Here is a 13,973-nt window from a genome sequence, read left to right as displayed (position 1 = left end):
TTCTGTTCATGACATTTAGGCTTTGCTATGGGGATCACGAAGCACTACTTGTTAAGAGTTTTTTTTTTTTTTTTGATTGTTAAGAGTTTCTTTTTTGTTCTTTATGTTTTGACTTTGTCGCTTAAGGACATCTTGTCAGTCCTTTGTGTGCTCTTCATGTCTTACTTGAAATTTTTGTTTCTTTTTTTCCTCTTATGATGTGTATAGTTTGTTGTAAAATGTTTTGCTTGATGAGATCATTTTTTTATTAATGCCTTCTATCATTGAGAACATTTAGGGGAAAATAACTTACCTCGTAGATGGTTTTAAGTCATTTTCTTTTATAAATATCTCAATTGTTACTCTATTTCATTTGTTTCAAATAACACATAAATACTGTTGTTAGCCTTAGTATTCAGAATTATCACCGAGACATCATGCCATGTTACATCCCCACCTTCTACTGTTATTTCAAATAATACATGGCTTTTAGTACACAAAGCTATCGCTAAGAGATCACCTCATGCCCATCCCCACCTTCTGCTATTACCATAAGTTACCTACCTTTACACCCAACCAATCTCTGGAAAATGATCTAACAAATAGTTTTCCCAAAATTACTACGCATTGAAAATATTTCATACTATTAGCTGCCAAATTGTGATTTTATTCTACTATTTTAGCTGCACGGTTATAGTTCATGGTATCGGTTTCTTAATTGTAAAATCTTATTCTAATTCAATAAGTAACTTATATGTGATGTCATAGGTGGAGTAGTGGGAAATTGCAGGTGATTGTTGGTACGGTATGTATCATGAAGTTCCCTGATTTCTTCTAATTTTCAAATGGCAATCACCATACTTAGAAGTTCTTTTCTTTTTCAGGTCGCATTTGGTATGGGAATTAACAAGCCAGATGGTTAGTACTTACCAGGTTATATCCTTTTGACATGTCTTATCATATAAATTCATACATTAGTGAGGATATTATTCTTCCCTGCCTCCGCCCCTGGGTGCTTAGAAAAGGTTCATTTGACAAAAATTTCTTTAAGCAAGCTTGTGGATCTTACTCTATAAACAAAGGGTTTGTTTGATAGAAAATGCGATATCTGAGGATTGCTATCACTCAAGATTGGATAATATGGAATGGGTTAAGAGTCAGATAGGGAACCTTTCTCGGACACATGGTTTTCATTGTCCTAATAATAATCTAGTTATTATATATCAAAAAAGAATAATGATCTAGTCTATTGCCTGATACGCGACGTGATTAATTTCTTCCTTCCAATATCTTAGGCATTAAGATTTTCTTTCCTTCCCCGGACCCTGCATGAATGCAGGATGCTTTGTGCATCGGGCTGCCCTTTTTAATAAAGTTATTAACAAGTGATTGCCTAACCCCAACTCTATCTTCGTCGACTTTTTTTTTGTTTCTTTTTCAGAACCAACATTCTTTATCTCAATCGAGATACGATGTAAAAACATAAGGAAAATAGCAGCACAAATGCACAATAATTTCAAACCAGTAAAAGATTTTTCAATAAAGAAAATCCTACCAATTCTTCTTCAGCAACTAGTTAACATTAATTGCAAGCAAAATATAAATAAGGGGAAAAAACAAAACTGAAATAATTGCAAGTTGAAAAAAATTTAAAAGGAACAACTAAACGGTATCTTTCTAGCAATCTGGAAATAGCCCGTCAGATATGCGGAGGAAGGAGGGATGGGCATATGGTAGTCATCCCTGACGGCCAAATAGAACAATGATAGAGCAGCTGCAGCCAGGGAAGGTTGGACGTGGGATTAGATCATGGGAATGGGTTGCATAGAAGCAGCATCGACAGCAATGACAACAGAGAAGGGTTGTTTTGAGGCTGGAATAATGGTGCCAAACTGCAGCCATGGATATTTTGTTAGAACCTGCTAAACAACAACAGCAACAAACCCAGTGTAATTCCACAAAGTAGGGTCTGGGGAGGGTGGAGTGTACGCAGACCTTACCCCTACCTTATGAAGGTAGAGAGACTGTTTTCGATAGACCCCTGACTCAAGGAAAAAAAACTAAAAAGAAGCAGAAACAACAAGTAGTGGCCATAGCAAGCAAAGGTGATATATAAATCGTAGCGATAGAGACAACATATAGTAAAAGAAATCTACGGATACGAAGAAACGAAAACATGAGACTAATTCTAATGTTATCGGCATGTAAATGAGATACACCCGCTTAACCACTATCCTGCTACCCTAATTCTCAACTTTCATACCCTCCTATCAAGGGTCATGTCCTCAGTAAGCTGGAGTAGCACCATGTCATGCCTAATCACCTCTCTTCAATACTTTTTAGGCCTACCTCTACCTCTCCTCAACCCTCCCCCCTTGCCAATCTCTCACACCTCCTCACTGGGGCATTAATGCACCTCCTATTCACATGCCCGTACCATCTCAACCTAGCTTCCCTCATTTTGTCCTGCACGGGGGCCACTCCCACCATGTCCCGAATATCAACATTCCTTTTCTTATCTAATCTGGTATGCCCACACATCCATCTCATCATCCTCATTTCTGCTACTGTCATCTTTTGGACATGGATGTTCTTCACATGCCAACACTCTGCCCATATAACAGAGTAAGTCTAACCACCACTTTGTAGAACTTACCCTTAAATCTTGGTGGCACCTTCGTATCACATAAAACCCGGGAAGCGAGCCTCCATTTCATTGATCTCACTCCAATACAATGTGTGACATCCTCGTCAATCTCACTATTACCTTGGATAACAAATCCGAGGTACTTGAAACTCCCCTCTTAAGGATGACTTGTGAATCCTGCCTCACTTCCGCGTCTGCATCATGAGTCACGTTGCTAAACTTACATTCCAAATACTCTGTTTTGGTCCTACTCATCTTGAAACCTTTTGACTCCAGGGTCTATCTCCAAACCTCCAGCCCCGCGTTAACACCACCTTGCGTCTCATCAATTAGTATTGTGTCATCCGCAAATAACATGCACCATGGCACCTCCTCTTGAATGTGCCCCGTCAGAACATCTATCACCAAGGCAAATAAAAACGGGTTAAGCACGGATCCTTTGATGCAAGCCCATCTCGACAGGGAAGTGTTCCGAGTCTCCTCCCACCATCCTAACCCGAGTCTTAACGCCATCATACATATCCTGGATCACCCTAGTATATGCTACGGGCACACCTCTAACCTCCAAGCATCTCCAAAGAACCTCCCTCGGAACTTTGTCGTAAGCTTTCTCTAGGTCAGTGAACACCATCTGCAAGTCCGTCTTTCTTTCCCTATACTGTCCACCAGTCTCCTAATAAGGTGAATGGCTTCACCCAGATGAAGTTTTGACCATCTACAACCTGCTATAATGGGGAAAATAGGTGATTCACACATGTTGTAGCACGATTAAGAAAGTATAATGCTGTTAAGAGATGATTAGCATCTCCTGGGGAGCATCGGGTAAAATTGGAACATACACGAACAAGAGGAAGAAGAAAGAGAGAGTTGATGGTGTAGCAAAGCTAGTTGCTGACTATCTATCTACCAGCATTAGTAGAGTAATGCAGTGTAGACTCTTCAGCACTAGGATGACTGCAGTTCAAATAGCTTTATGTGAGAAAAATCAAACATTTACGATTCACTGGAATCTTGTTTCCCCAGTCCTATCATTCAGTAGAGACGGAAAAAGATGTCATTTGCTGGACAGTTGTCTTAATACATCTTATCGAGAAGTTTGCTTGAAATGTATAAATTTCTTATCCATCTAAGACATTTAGAAGCAGCTATTGGAAATGGTCTTTCCGTTTTTTAACAGTGTCCTCATAAGATTGAGGGACCATGGGTGGAATTCTGTGTCTGTTTCTCACCTAGTTCTCTTCTTTCAAGAAATGAGAGGAGTTCTTTTCTTGTAGTGCCCTAATAATATTGTTAATCTTCTTTACTTGTGAAACAAAATTATCCCTAAGCTTCTTAGACGTCAATTTCCTTTTCTACTTTGTGGCGAGCAGAACATAATAGTTAATATTGCTTCTTCTATTAATCTGTTATTCATAGAGGTATTCTGCTCTGATATGGTAAACTCAGTCCTACTTATTCATAGTCAGATTTGTCGTCCATCACAGCTTGAGCAAATCAATGGAGACTTACTACCAGGTCCTAATTCCCTACCCCAAGCTTATTTTGCATGATATAGGCTTTCTTTGTCTAACTGTCTTTCTACAGGAAAGTGGTCGAGCGGGAAGGGATGGACTTCCTTCTGAATGCGTTCTTTTCTTTAGACCTGCTGATGTTCCTAGGCAGGTAAAATTTGTTTGGACTGATACTGTTAATGTTTGAGAAAAGGCATAAGTTGCCCCTTAAACTTGTCCGGTAAAGACATTTACACACTTTAACTTTACGGGCGACCCATCACCCCACTGTTCTTGTTTGAAGCGAATTTATTTACCACCTAAAAGGTGACTTGGCAAAGAATGTGTCTTCACATTCCCATAAGCGCGTGAAAGCAAGAAACTGTGAAAAACTAACTAATTTGTGCACGTGTCATATTTCAATTGGGTGTTAGCTAATTATACTTAATTATTGATTCTTAATAATTTTGCATATTTTATTTTTTCTTATTCTTTACTCTCTTTTTTCTTTTTGTCCTTTTCTTCTTTTTCTGTTCTCCTTAATCTTAAGGTCTGTGGTCTTCAATGGTGAAACCACCATAATTGTCCGACCAAGATTTGGCCGGAAAATTATTGTCACCACCCGACCTCTTTCACTCCCATTTTCATAATCTCCATCACCTCACATAAACCTCTCCATCAACTAAAATTCCAAACTCCACCAACAACCTACATTCTCATTTCCATCGTTGGCCCTTTTGCTGCCGGTCTCCATCATTTCCCTCCATACCCAAATTCCAAAAATTACTGCAACATTCAACCTAAAAAGACTTAGCTAAAATATGCCCTTCTGATCTGATATTTAATTCCAAAAACATCCTCCAAAGGTTAATCATGGCATAGAACATGAGTAGCTATAAAGAACAATAACATGGCATTTTCCATTCTAATCATCATTAGCATATGAACTTTTCTTATAAATCCAATAGGCTTGACAAATAGTTTACGGGTTCCTAATTAGATGTAGCTAATTTCCAAATTCTTCCATTATTTTTTATATTATTTCGAATAGTCTACTTTAGGGGGGAACAAACGCCGGAAGGAAGAAAAGAGGAAAAAATGAGGTGGAGTGAGGGGAAGGGTTTATTCTAGTGAAAAAAAAAATTAAAAAGGAAAAAATATGGTAACGACACATGTCAGCGCGTGTAAAATACAGTTTTGATCGGATATGGTTGTGACATATTAGGGGGTAAATAAATTCGCTTCAAACAAGAACAGTGGGGTGATGGGTCACCCGTAAAGTTAAAGTGTGTAAATGACTTTGCCGGATAAGTTTAAGGGGCAACTTATGCCTTTTCTCTTAATGTTTTAGTGCAAGATGATGTAATATGTGGCTGTTGTGGTTTTTGGGCAGAGTTCTATGGTCTTCTACGAGAATTCTGGATTGAAAAATCTGTATGACATAGTACGTTATTGTCAGGTATGGCTCCTCAACTCTTTGCTTTGATGTTTTCTGTGCCTTTTTTACTTGGTTGGCTATAATGTTGGCTGTTGAGAATTTTTTCATATTAGCGGTTGTGTTGTCTATATTGATGTCATTCTGATTCCATGCGCATACCTTTTAGTTATCTTATTCGCTTGCTATTAAAAAGAATCCATTAGTAATATAATCTTACTCAAGGGATATAGCAACAGCTCATTCTGCTTAGAATATATCAGTAGTTTCTTCTCCCAAAACCAGCTAAGGTACTTGGATAAGCCTATATAAATTGAGAATTATACAATTATAAACATTCAATATGCCCTGTAAAAGTGTGCAAATAAGCAGAAGATTTTGCTGGTATGGAAAGGAAAAAGTGATGTAATTTCTTAGTAATGTTTGAAGGTCACCTTACGATATCATCTGATTACCTAAACCCTCACCCTGTCCACATATGAGGAAGACAGTTTAGATGATAAACATCTTTTGTGCCTTCTCTTGTGCTTTAGTTTCTGTATGGCTTCCTCCTAAATTGACTGTTGAAGAATTGTCAGTAGGATTCATATGACAAAACTTAATACCTCTTTTCTGTTTCAGGACTTCTAGTCACAATCACGATTTGCACATTTAATGTGAAAATTTCCATCATAATAGAACTACCCCAGCTATCCTTTTTTTTTTAAAAATCTAGGGAACTTTATTTATATTGCTTTTTGTTATTTGTGAGCACTCAAGGCTAATAACTCTAGATACTTCTAATTTCACATAGTATTCCTTTTGAACATTCAATCTAATAATACAATGCCCATTCAAACAATATTTTGAAAGAAGTAATGCCATGTGCTATTTTCAACTGTGTTTTTAGCTTAATTCTTTGTCATCTTCTGAATTATACCATACTGGTCATGCTGAATTCTTCCCTTCTCAAGAAGACGTAAGCTTTATATAGATTGATGCAGTCTCTTCCTTTATTTCTGGTACTATGCATGGATGGACCTCCTTTGTGCCAGTTTATTGATCTCCTACAATCATTAACCAATAAAAAGCTCGGTGTCAAACTTAGAATATGATAGGGAAAAAACTTAGAATATGAAAAAGGCTCCATATTAAAGCAATATGTTTTTGATGAAGAGATTTATAAATGGCATCAAGAAGATGCAAAAAAGAAATACAAAACAGTTTTCTAGCTCCAGTACAATGAATCCTAGACTAGAGTTAATGAGCTAACAAAGTCCAAAAAATTGTCAGGGGAGTTTACAGGTGTAAGAGTACTTCAGCTGTACAAAAATAAAAGACATTTAGTGTTAAGGGAAAGGTTTGGAGTTGCTATTCCTGCCAGCTTTCCAGCTTCTGCTATAAACTTGCATACCATTTTGATGTGAGATGCTCTTAGAGTACCTGGCTCCTGAATACATCTTTTTTAAGCTGTAATTGAATACTCCCTCCGCCCCAATTTGTTTGATGCAGTTAGGATTTCGATAGTCAAACTTCTCAATTTTGACCGCAAATTCGGCCATAGAAAATCGTTAAAGTTTTTTGAAATAAAATTTACATATTTGGAAACTACATAAAAGTAATATAAATCTCAATAATTAGCAATTCAAAATATTTAAAAGGTATATGCAAAAATCTGGTCAAAGAAAAACTCGTTTGACTCTCGAAATTCGAAAGTTGCAGACTAGTTAGATTGGGAATGCAAGAGAGTTTGTTCTGATATTATGCTGGTTTTCCATTCCTGTCAAAATAGGAATGATGGTTCTTGGTTGCTTAATCCGTAGTTATATGTACTGACATTATTTAACCAGTAAGTGACAGTTGCCACAAGTATACCGGTTTTATAGTTTTGCTCGATAAGAGCCATTGCTCCCAAGTTATAGGGAACCCGGAACTCAATTTCTACTAGTGCTCATGTGTAAACAGTTTATTGTTAACAATCAGCTAGAGGAATAAATATCTTTTTGTTGCAGTCTAAAAGAGAGTGCCGTCGAAGTGCTTTCTTCCGACATTTTGCTGAGCCTTTACAAGAATGTAACGGTATGGTTCACTAACTTCGTAAGTGGATTGTGATGTTAACTTGTCACAATAGCCAGAAGAGCACCACAACTTCACTTGACCTTCATCTTGCTCAGGAATGTGTGACAACTGTGCCTTTTCAAATGAGGTGAAAGAGCTGGATGTCTCAAGTACGTTGTGTTGACTTTAATAGTCATACCAATCTTCTTTTTATGTCTATGAGTTCTCTAAAGGCATGGCTTTACCTTAGTCTGTCTTTCGCAGTCTTCGATAAGTTATGTTAGTTTTAGTTATCAACCATTTTCTTGGATTTAAGATATGATCATTTTGATCCGACAATAAAATTGTTGATATATATATATATATATAACAGATGTTCTCTTTCAACAGTCTCCAACAAATTAACAAATATCCTAGTAGTGAATGTTTTCTGCAAAAGCAGCTTTACTGAGTAATATACAAGCTCACGAAACGTGAATTCTTACTTTAAAATGTCCATATTTCACTTGGCTTTAGTTTTTCATTTTTCTAGTATACTTAATCTGGGCATATATATGATGCAAATATTCGAGCTAAGGAAGTCTGTTCTTGTTTTTGCATGTTGGCTTCTTGTCTAAGTCTGAATTTTATAGTAGATATACAAGGACAGCACTGCATCGTTCTCTTCGCCCCTTTTTTTTCCTTGAAATAGAAGGAGAAAGGTCTTACTTATTCAAGGGGGATGAAAGATAAATAAAGGGATAGGGAGCTTTATAATAGGAGAAGGAGAAGGGTTGTGGTTGGTGTGTCACTGGGCTGGTAGGGAACCCGTAAGAAGGGGGATGACTGCCCTAATTCACATTGAGATCTTTGACATATCGAGTAACGCCTCTTTGTATTAATTTTTTATTAAGCGGAAAGGGAAAAGTTATTTTCTGACAAACAAAAAGAAGAATCGACAACTCCAGATTCGTACTTTTAATTGAAAAATATTTATTTTTTTGTAGCAGTTCAATTAAGATGGATCGACCGGCATAGATCTATATTTACTTGTATTAGTAATAAATTTCCACATTGATTAAGGGAATCTAAAGTGGTGTATAAAGATTATTCGGTTATCCACTCATTACCTTACGTGTGGTTTGGTGCTCATATTTTCATATGGCATCAGATCTAACCTTTGATATGCTGGTTCATTGTCTAGTACTCATTTAGTTTTCCTTCCTTTCTAATAGGGATAATTCTATTTATTCTCTTCTCAGCTCATTCTTACGATTTTGGACTTCTCTATCACAATTCACAAATATTCCTGCTTATTGAATCATCATCTAGTTATTCTCTTCTCAACTCATTCTTACGATTTTGGACTTCTCTATCACAATTCACAAATATTCAAGCTTATTGAATCATTGCCTCTACTGTTTTGGGCTTTTCTCAATTAACTCCTAGCTCATTTGAGTCATCTGCTCCAAGCGTACTCTTTTTCTTGAGTCACTACGGTCTATCTCCTTTAAAAAATTCAAATTTGAAAGATATAAAGTCACCCGATGATTAAGGGCACTTTATCAAAAAATTAAAGAAAGGTTTATAAAGATCTACTCCACCAATTGACTTAGGGTTGGGTTGGATGGTCAATTTCTTTGACAACTAGCTGCACTGAAAGAAATCATAGTATTTAGGATTTCTAAGCTCCATTTCTCTCTCTCTATTCTTCTTCTTTTTTTGTTGGAGGGTGCACAACTATTGTTGCGATTGTTCTGTACTCCAATTAAAAAAATATCATCCTTTCAGATTTTATCACATCTACAATGCGATGCTTCAAATTTAATCTTGTTTCCCATTGGGAAGTATCTTTCTGCTTATGCTTTATTTGTGTGCAGGTCATGCAAAACTCGTTGTCTCTATGCTGAAAGATATACAAGAGAATGATCAGAGGGTCACAATGTTGCAACTGGTGGAAAAGCTAAAGGTTAATCAGAAGAACCTAGGTAAGTTTCACAAAATCATGGCATTGCAAAAAATATGCTTTTCTTAGAGAAAAAGGAAGTCCAAAACAGAGTCTTGAGCAAAAGCAGTCTCAAGTATCATTAGGCCAAATCAATTCTTTATGTCAAGGGGAAAATATGGCTACTAAAAGCAGCTTTTACATGGATATAGATTTTGTGTCTTGTCTCAAAGTTGGATTGTCTCCCCCCTTAGCATGAGCGTGTTCCCCTTTCATCCACTGTCTTGGTCAATGCTTATATTGAGAGCTTAATGTCGGTCTAACTGAGCAGCTTCTTTCCAAATGCAGTATTTTATTATCACTCTGCTACTTTTTGCTTTTAGTTCTCTTATTTTGTTTCTTACTTTAGGGATAGCAGACATAGAATAAAAAATTTAGCGTTCTTGGTATTTACCCAGGTTCTGATCTGAAAAAAGATGAATTGGAGCAACTTGTCATCAAGCTTATTTTGGATCATGTTCTTGTAAGGACTCTTTTTATTTATTTTTATTTTCTTAAGTTACTCTCTTACTTTACTAACATATCAGAATAGGAACTTAACACTTCAGCGACAAATTAAATTTGAGGTAACAAATTTTCAAGTATTAAGCTGTGATCCAAGTTTTGGACTAGGGTGTAATAGATTCTAGTTTAGAGGGTAAATAGAATTAATTACAAGAACAGAAGTACAAAGCATATAAATAAAACTTTCCCTTTTCCCCTTTGCCTTTGCAGTAGAAACCTAAGTTGCTCCGACACGGCAGTTTAGGTGTCGCACCCGTGTCGACACGACACTAGTATGGGTGTGGGTATGGGATCCATACCGGATATGGTCAAACAATTTTGGGTACTTTGACCACGACTGACGAAAAAATTCGAGACGAGATACAATTTGATTCCCGAAATGAGAACCATAACTAGGGTAAATTTGAAGAAAATAGCATACCTTATCTAGTAAATTAATCCTTTACTTATCTACAATTTGAGAATAAAAAGAAAATCCACACTTCACAAGCTATACGTAAGTATTCCACAAAATTTCTTATAACTTAGAGATATTTTTATATTTTTATTTTTTTGAATTATTTTTAGCCGGATCCCCGCACCCACATCCGTACTAGGATCCGTATCCCTGAATCTTAGAATTTACATGTCAAAGGATCCGACCTCTAGATCCGCACCCGTGTCTGAGCAACTTAGGTAGAAACAAGCCAGGGAATAATGGATATGATTATACGAAAAGTGTATCCGCTTCTGTCTCCTTTCCCTTTCCTAAGTTTTGAACTAACATCTTTGTGCCTTTTCCTCCATGCAGAAAGAAGAATATCAGCATACTGCCTATGCAACAAATGCTTATGTCACAGTAGGACCTCTGGCAATGCAAGTATTGCAAGGTAACTACCCTTCTTTCCAGATACGCAAATATGCAGCATCTCTCAACCTTCAAATAACATCCTCATCCTACCTCTCAGGATGCACAGTATTCAACTTTATCATTTTGGTTTCTTCCTTCAGAAGTCAAGTTGATGAGAACCCCCCCCCCCCCCCCCCCTGTTGGTTCCACCTTCAATATGTGATGCAAAGTTATTGCTGATGCGTGCTAGTGAAGTCGGTGCCTTGCACCACCACTTAGTCCAGTTTAAAGGTTTGTTCTTCCGTCAATCAATCAACCATAAGGACAACCACCTCATCTTGCACCCACTTCGTAGAAATGAATTTTTTATTTTCCTTTTCCTTTTCCTAGTTGGATGCTTTCTAAATACTTAAAGGGATTGTCGTGGTTGTGAGAATTAAGAAGAGTTCTGCTGATTTTCAGCCAATACAATTAGTATTAGACAATTTCTTCATTCTTTGCTTTAGCACTTGGACAATTTCATTGTTCTAGAGATTAGCAAAGTGTGAATCCGATCTTTTCAGTGTTTTGATCTCAAGTTTTTGGCGAAGTTTTTGCCTCATTTAGTGTTCAAGCTGAGTTTGAGCTTGGCTTGAAAGAATGCTAAGTCAAGCCCAGGCACAAAGAATTCGGCTAAGCCAGCTCTTTATCATCTCTAGTTACATACAAATCAAAGAAAGGAAAAGGACTTCAAGTCATCATAGAGTCCTATAGACATCTAACTTCTTTTTCTGGTTAACTTTCAGGTAAGAAAATTATTACGGTTGAGATGTCAACTAGACAATCAAGGACCTCGAGCAGTATGAGATCATCCAAACGAGAAAGATCATCAGGATTGGATGATAAGCTTGACGAGCTGCGAAAAGAACTCGCATCCATCCATGGGGGAATATTCCCTCATTCTGTATTATCTATGCAACAAATCAGTGCCTTGACTGCACAGAAACCAAAATCAATTGAAGAGGTACACTCCTACTGTTTTTTCTTACAGAGTAGATGCTTTAACTTCTGACTTTCGGTGTTTCATTACTTGATTGTCTGTTGTAGTTACTAAAATCTTCAGGAAAGAGGACATTTACATTTGTTACCTCCAATTGTCTGGTTTTTCCTTTCCATTCATGTCAAAGTAAAATCTATGTTGCTAAAAGGAAAATCTAGTGATTGATACTGTTATCCACTAAACATTTATGGACCCTGCTTTTACGTCTCTCGCAAAATATTCTCTTACATTACTCCAAAAATTTAAGAAAAGTAGGCAATGACTTCCACAGTTTTCCTCTCTTAATGCTGAAATATTCACATTTTCAAATCTTGACATAATAATAGTGCCAAATCAAGTACAGACTGAGACGAGTATAGGAAAAATTTACTTTCTCAAAATGGATTGTCTTCGGGTATGGCCAAAGAAAGGAAGTAGGACAGGTAATTTGACAAAGAGAGAGCAAATTTTTAATGAGGACTTTGCAGAGTAATTGTACCTACTGTATGCTTCGTGTGCGTGCAACATAGTTATTCCAAAGCATGATAATTTTTGGCCTCTTAAGTAGTGAGATGCAGAGATGCAATGTTTGTTTGGTATGAAAATGTAAAAATCCTTCTAGCTAAGAGCTGAGACTGCTATAATTTAGACGATTGTATTGATAGCACAGCCTTACAGCTTCTCATGTGATGCAATCATCTGAAAACTACTCTATATTTCATGCAGTTGGAGAAGATTATTGGCAAGTTGAAGACTGAAAAATATGGGAGCAGAATTCTTGAAGAGATTGCCAGTTATAAGTCTGACCCCCAACAAGATGCAGATGGCAAAGAGAGCAAAGGCAATGCTGTTAAGAAGTTGAAAACCAAGAAAGCTCTTGTAGTCCTTGAAAGTAGTGAAGATGAAGCATGAAAATACGTCATGCATTAGGAAGGTTTTGGAAATTCTCATTTTTCTGGAAATATGATGATATAACTTGTGCATAATATCTAATATGCAGTGAATGGCGAATGAAATTTTGTATGAAGTGGGCTTACTTAGACGGTAGTTTACCCATCGATCTTGCAGCGAAATTCCTGTTACACACTTCTCGTTCATGAAAAATCTTTTAAACACTCAACCTTTTAAAAGTGTCCAAGACATACCATTTTTGTGTTTGACCAATTTTTCAGATAACGTGAAAGGCACGTCCGAGTAGGGTCGTGACACGTGTCATTGACTTTAAAATGGGAAAAAAATTAGAAATTACAATTAAACCCCATCTTCATCTTCCCATTTACTATCTTAAGCACTATTGTTGCCACTACCATGGTTGTTTGTGAGAGTTTCCAACGCCAAAAGTCAACCACACTATCTAAACAACTAGTCGGAAAAAAATCGAGCAACAAATTGAGTTCAACAACTTAATAATCAACAAGACCCAATTGACTTTTCAAGCTTTTTTAATACCCCAACAATGACGGATTCTAGATTTTTTTCACCAAACCTTCAATGCTACTGTTAAAGCTTTTAAATCTATCACAAATAAATGGTTTTCACAATATTTGGATAATAAACTAACAAAAGCCGCTGAAATTTTAGATCTGAAATTTTATGTTCTTTCACCAATTCTATGTGGGGAAGAAGATGAAAGGGAAGGTGGTCTGAGGAAGAAGACCAGGGGGAGGGGTTCCTGTGGGGAGGGGAGACAAAATATGGGATTTTTTATGGGCTTAACGCGCGTTTTTTGCGTGCAAACATGCAAGTGCTATCTGGTCAAAAGTAGTGTATCTTAGACACACTTTTGAAAGGCTGAGTGCGTAAACTATGTATTTTGCCTGTAACAGGGATTTCGCTGCAAGGTTGATGGGTAAACTATGTATTTTGCCTTGATTTTATGGTAATGGCTCTTCTAATGATGCAAGGTGCAGAGCCATTTTGCACAAAAAGTTCGAACACCTAAAGCCGGAAACATCGACACATTCTAAGAGTCATTTGGTTCATAAATTCGGAGTGAGATAATGGGGGATAAAATGTTATCAATTGTTGGTGTTTACCCGAAAAACGGATA

At 36.9% G+C, this 13,973-nt stretch overlaps 1 protein-coding gene across 2 annotated transcripts in view; it reads left to right on the top strand.

Annotated features, from left to right (window-relative positions):
- The window catches only part of LOC104089687 (ATP-dependent DNA helicase Q-like 2), a 36,468-nt gene extending 23,518 nt beyond the window's left edge, over positions 1-12,950 (top strand). Inside the window, exons 10-21 of one of the 2 annotated variants that reach the window (XM_070182429.1) lie at positions 748-784; positions 864-897; positions 4,089-4,141; positions 4,211-4,288; positions 5,510-5,575; positions 7,543-7,609; positions 7,705-7,758; positions 9,448-9,555; positions 9,971-10,035; positions 10,867-10,945; positions 11,691-11,908; positions 12,650-12,950. In XM_070182429.1, the coding sequence (XP_070038530.1) occupies positions 748-784; positions 864-897; positions 4,089-4,141; positions 4,211-4,288; positions 5,510-5,575; positions 7,543-7,609; positions 7,705-7,758; positions 9,448-9,555; positions 9,971-10,035; positions 10,867-10,945; positions 11,691-11,908; positions 12,650-12,835 (1,045 nt within the window). In that variant the 3' untranslated portion in view covers positions 12,836-12,950. Of the gene's footprint in view, positions 1-747; positions 785-863; positions 898-4,088; positions 4,142-4,210; positions 4,289-5,509; positions 5,576-7,542; positions 7,610-7,704; positions 7,759-9,447; positions 9,556-9,970; positions 10,036-10,866; positions 10,946-11,023; positions 11,909-12,649 lie in introns of those variants that run through there. The other variant, XM_070182430.1, reaches the window with a different exon arrangement.
- Positions 12,951-13,973: the final 1,023 nt, after the last annotated feature.

This window comes from Nicotiana tomentosiformis, chromosome 8, assembly GCF_000390325.3.
Source record: "Nicotiana tomentosiformis chromosome 8, ASM39032v3, whole genome shotgun sequence".
Taxonomy (NCBI): Eukaryota; Viridiplantae; Streptophyta; class Magnoliopsida; order Solanales; family Solanaceae; genus Nicotiana; species Nicotiana tomentosiformis.
The sequence above is the reverse complement of the archived record's forward strand: the minus strand, read 5'-3'. Positions and strand labels throughout refer to the sequence as shown.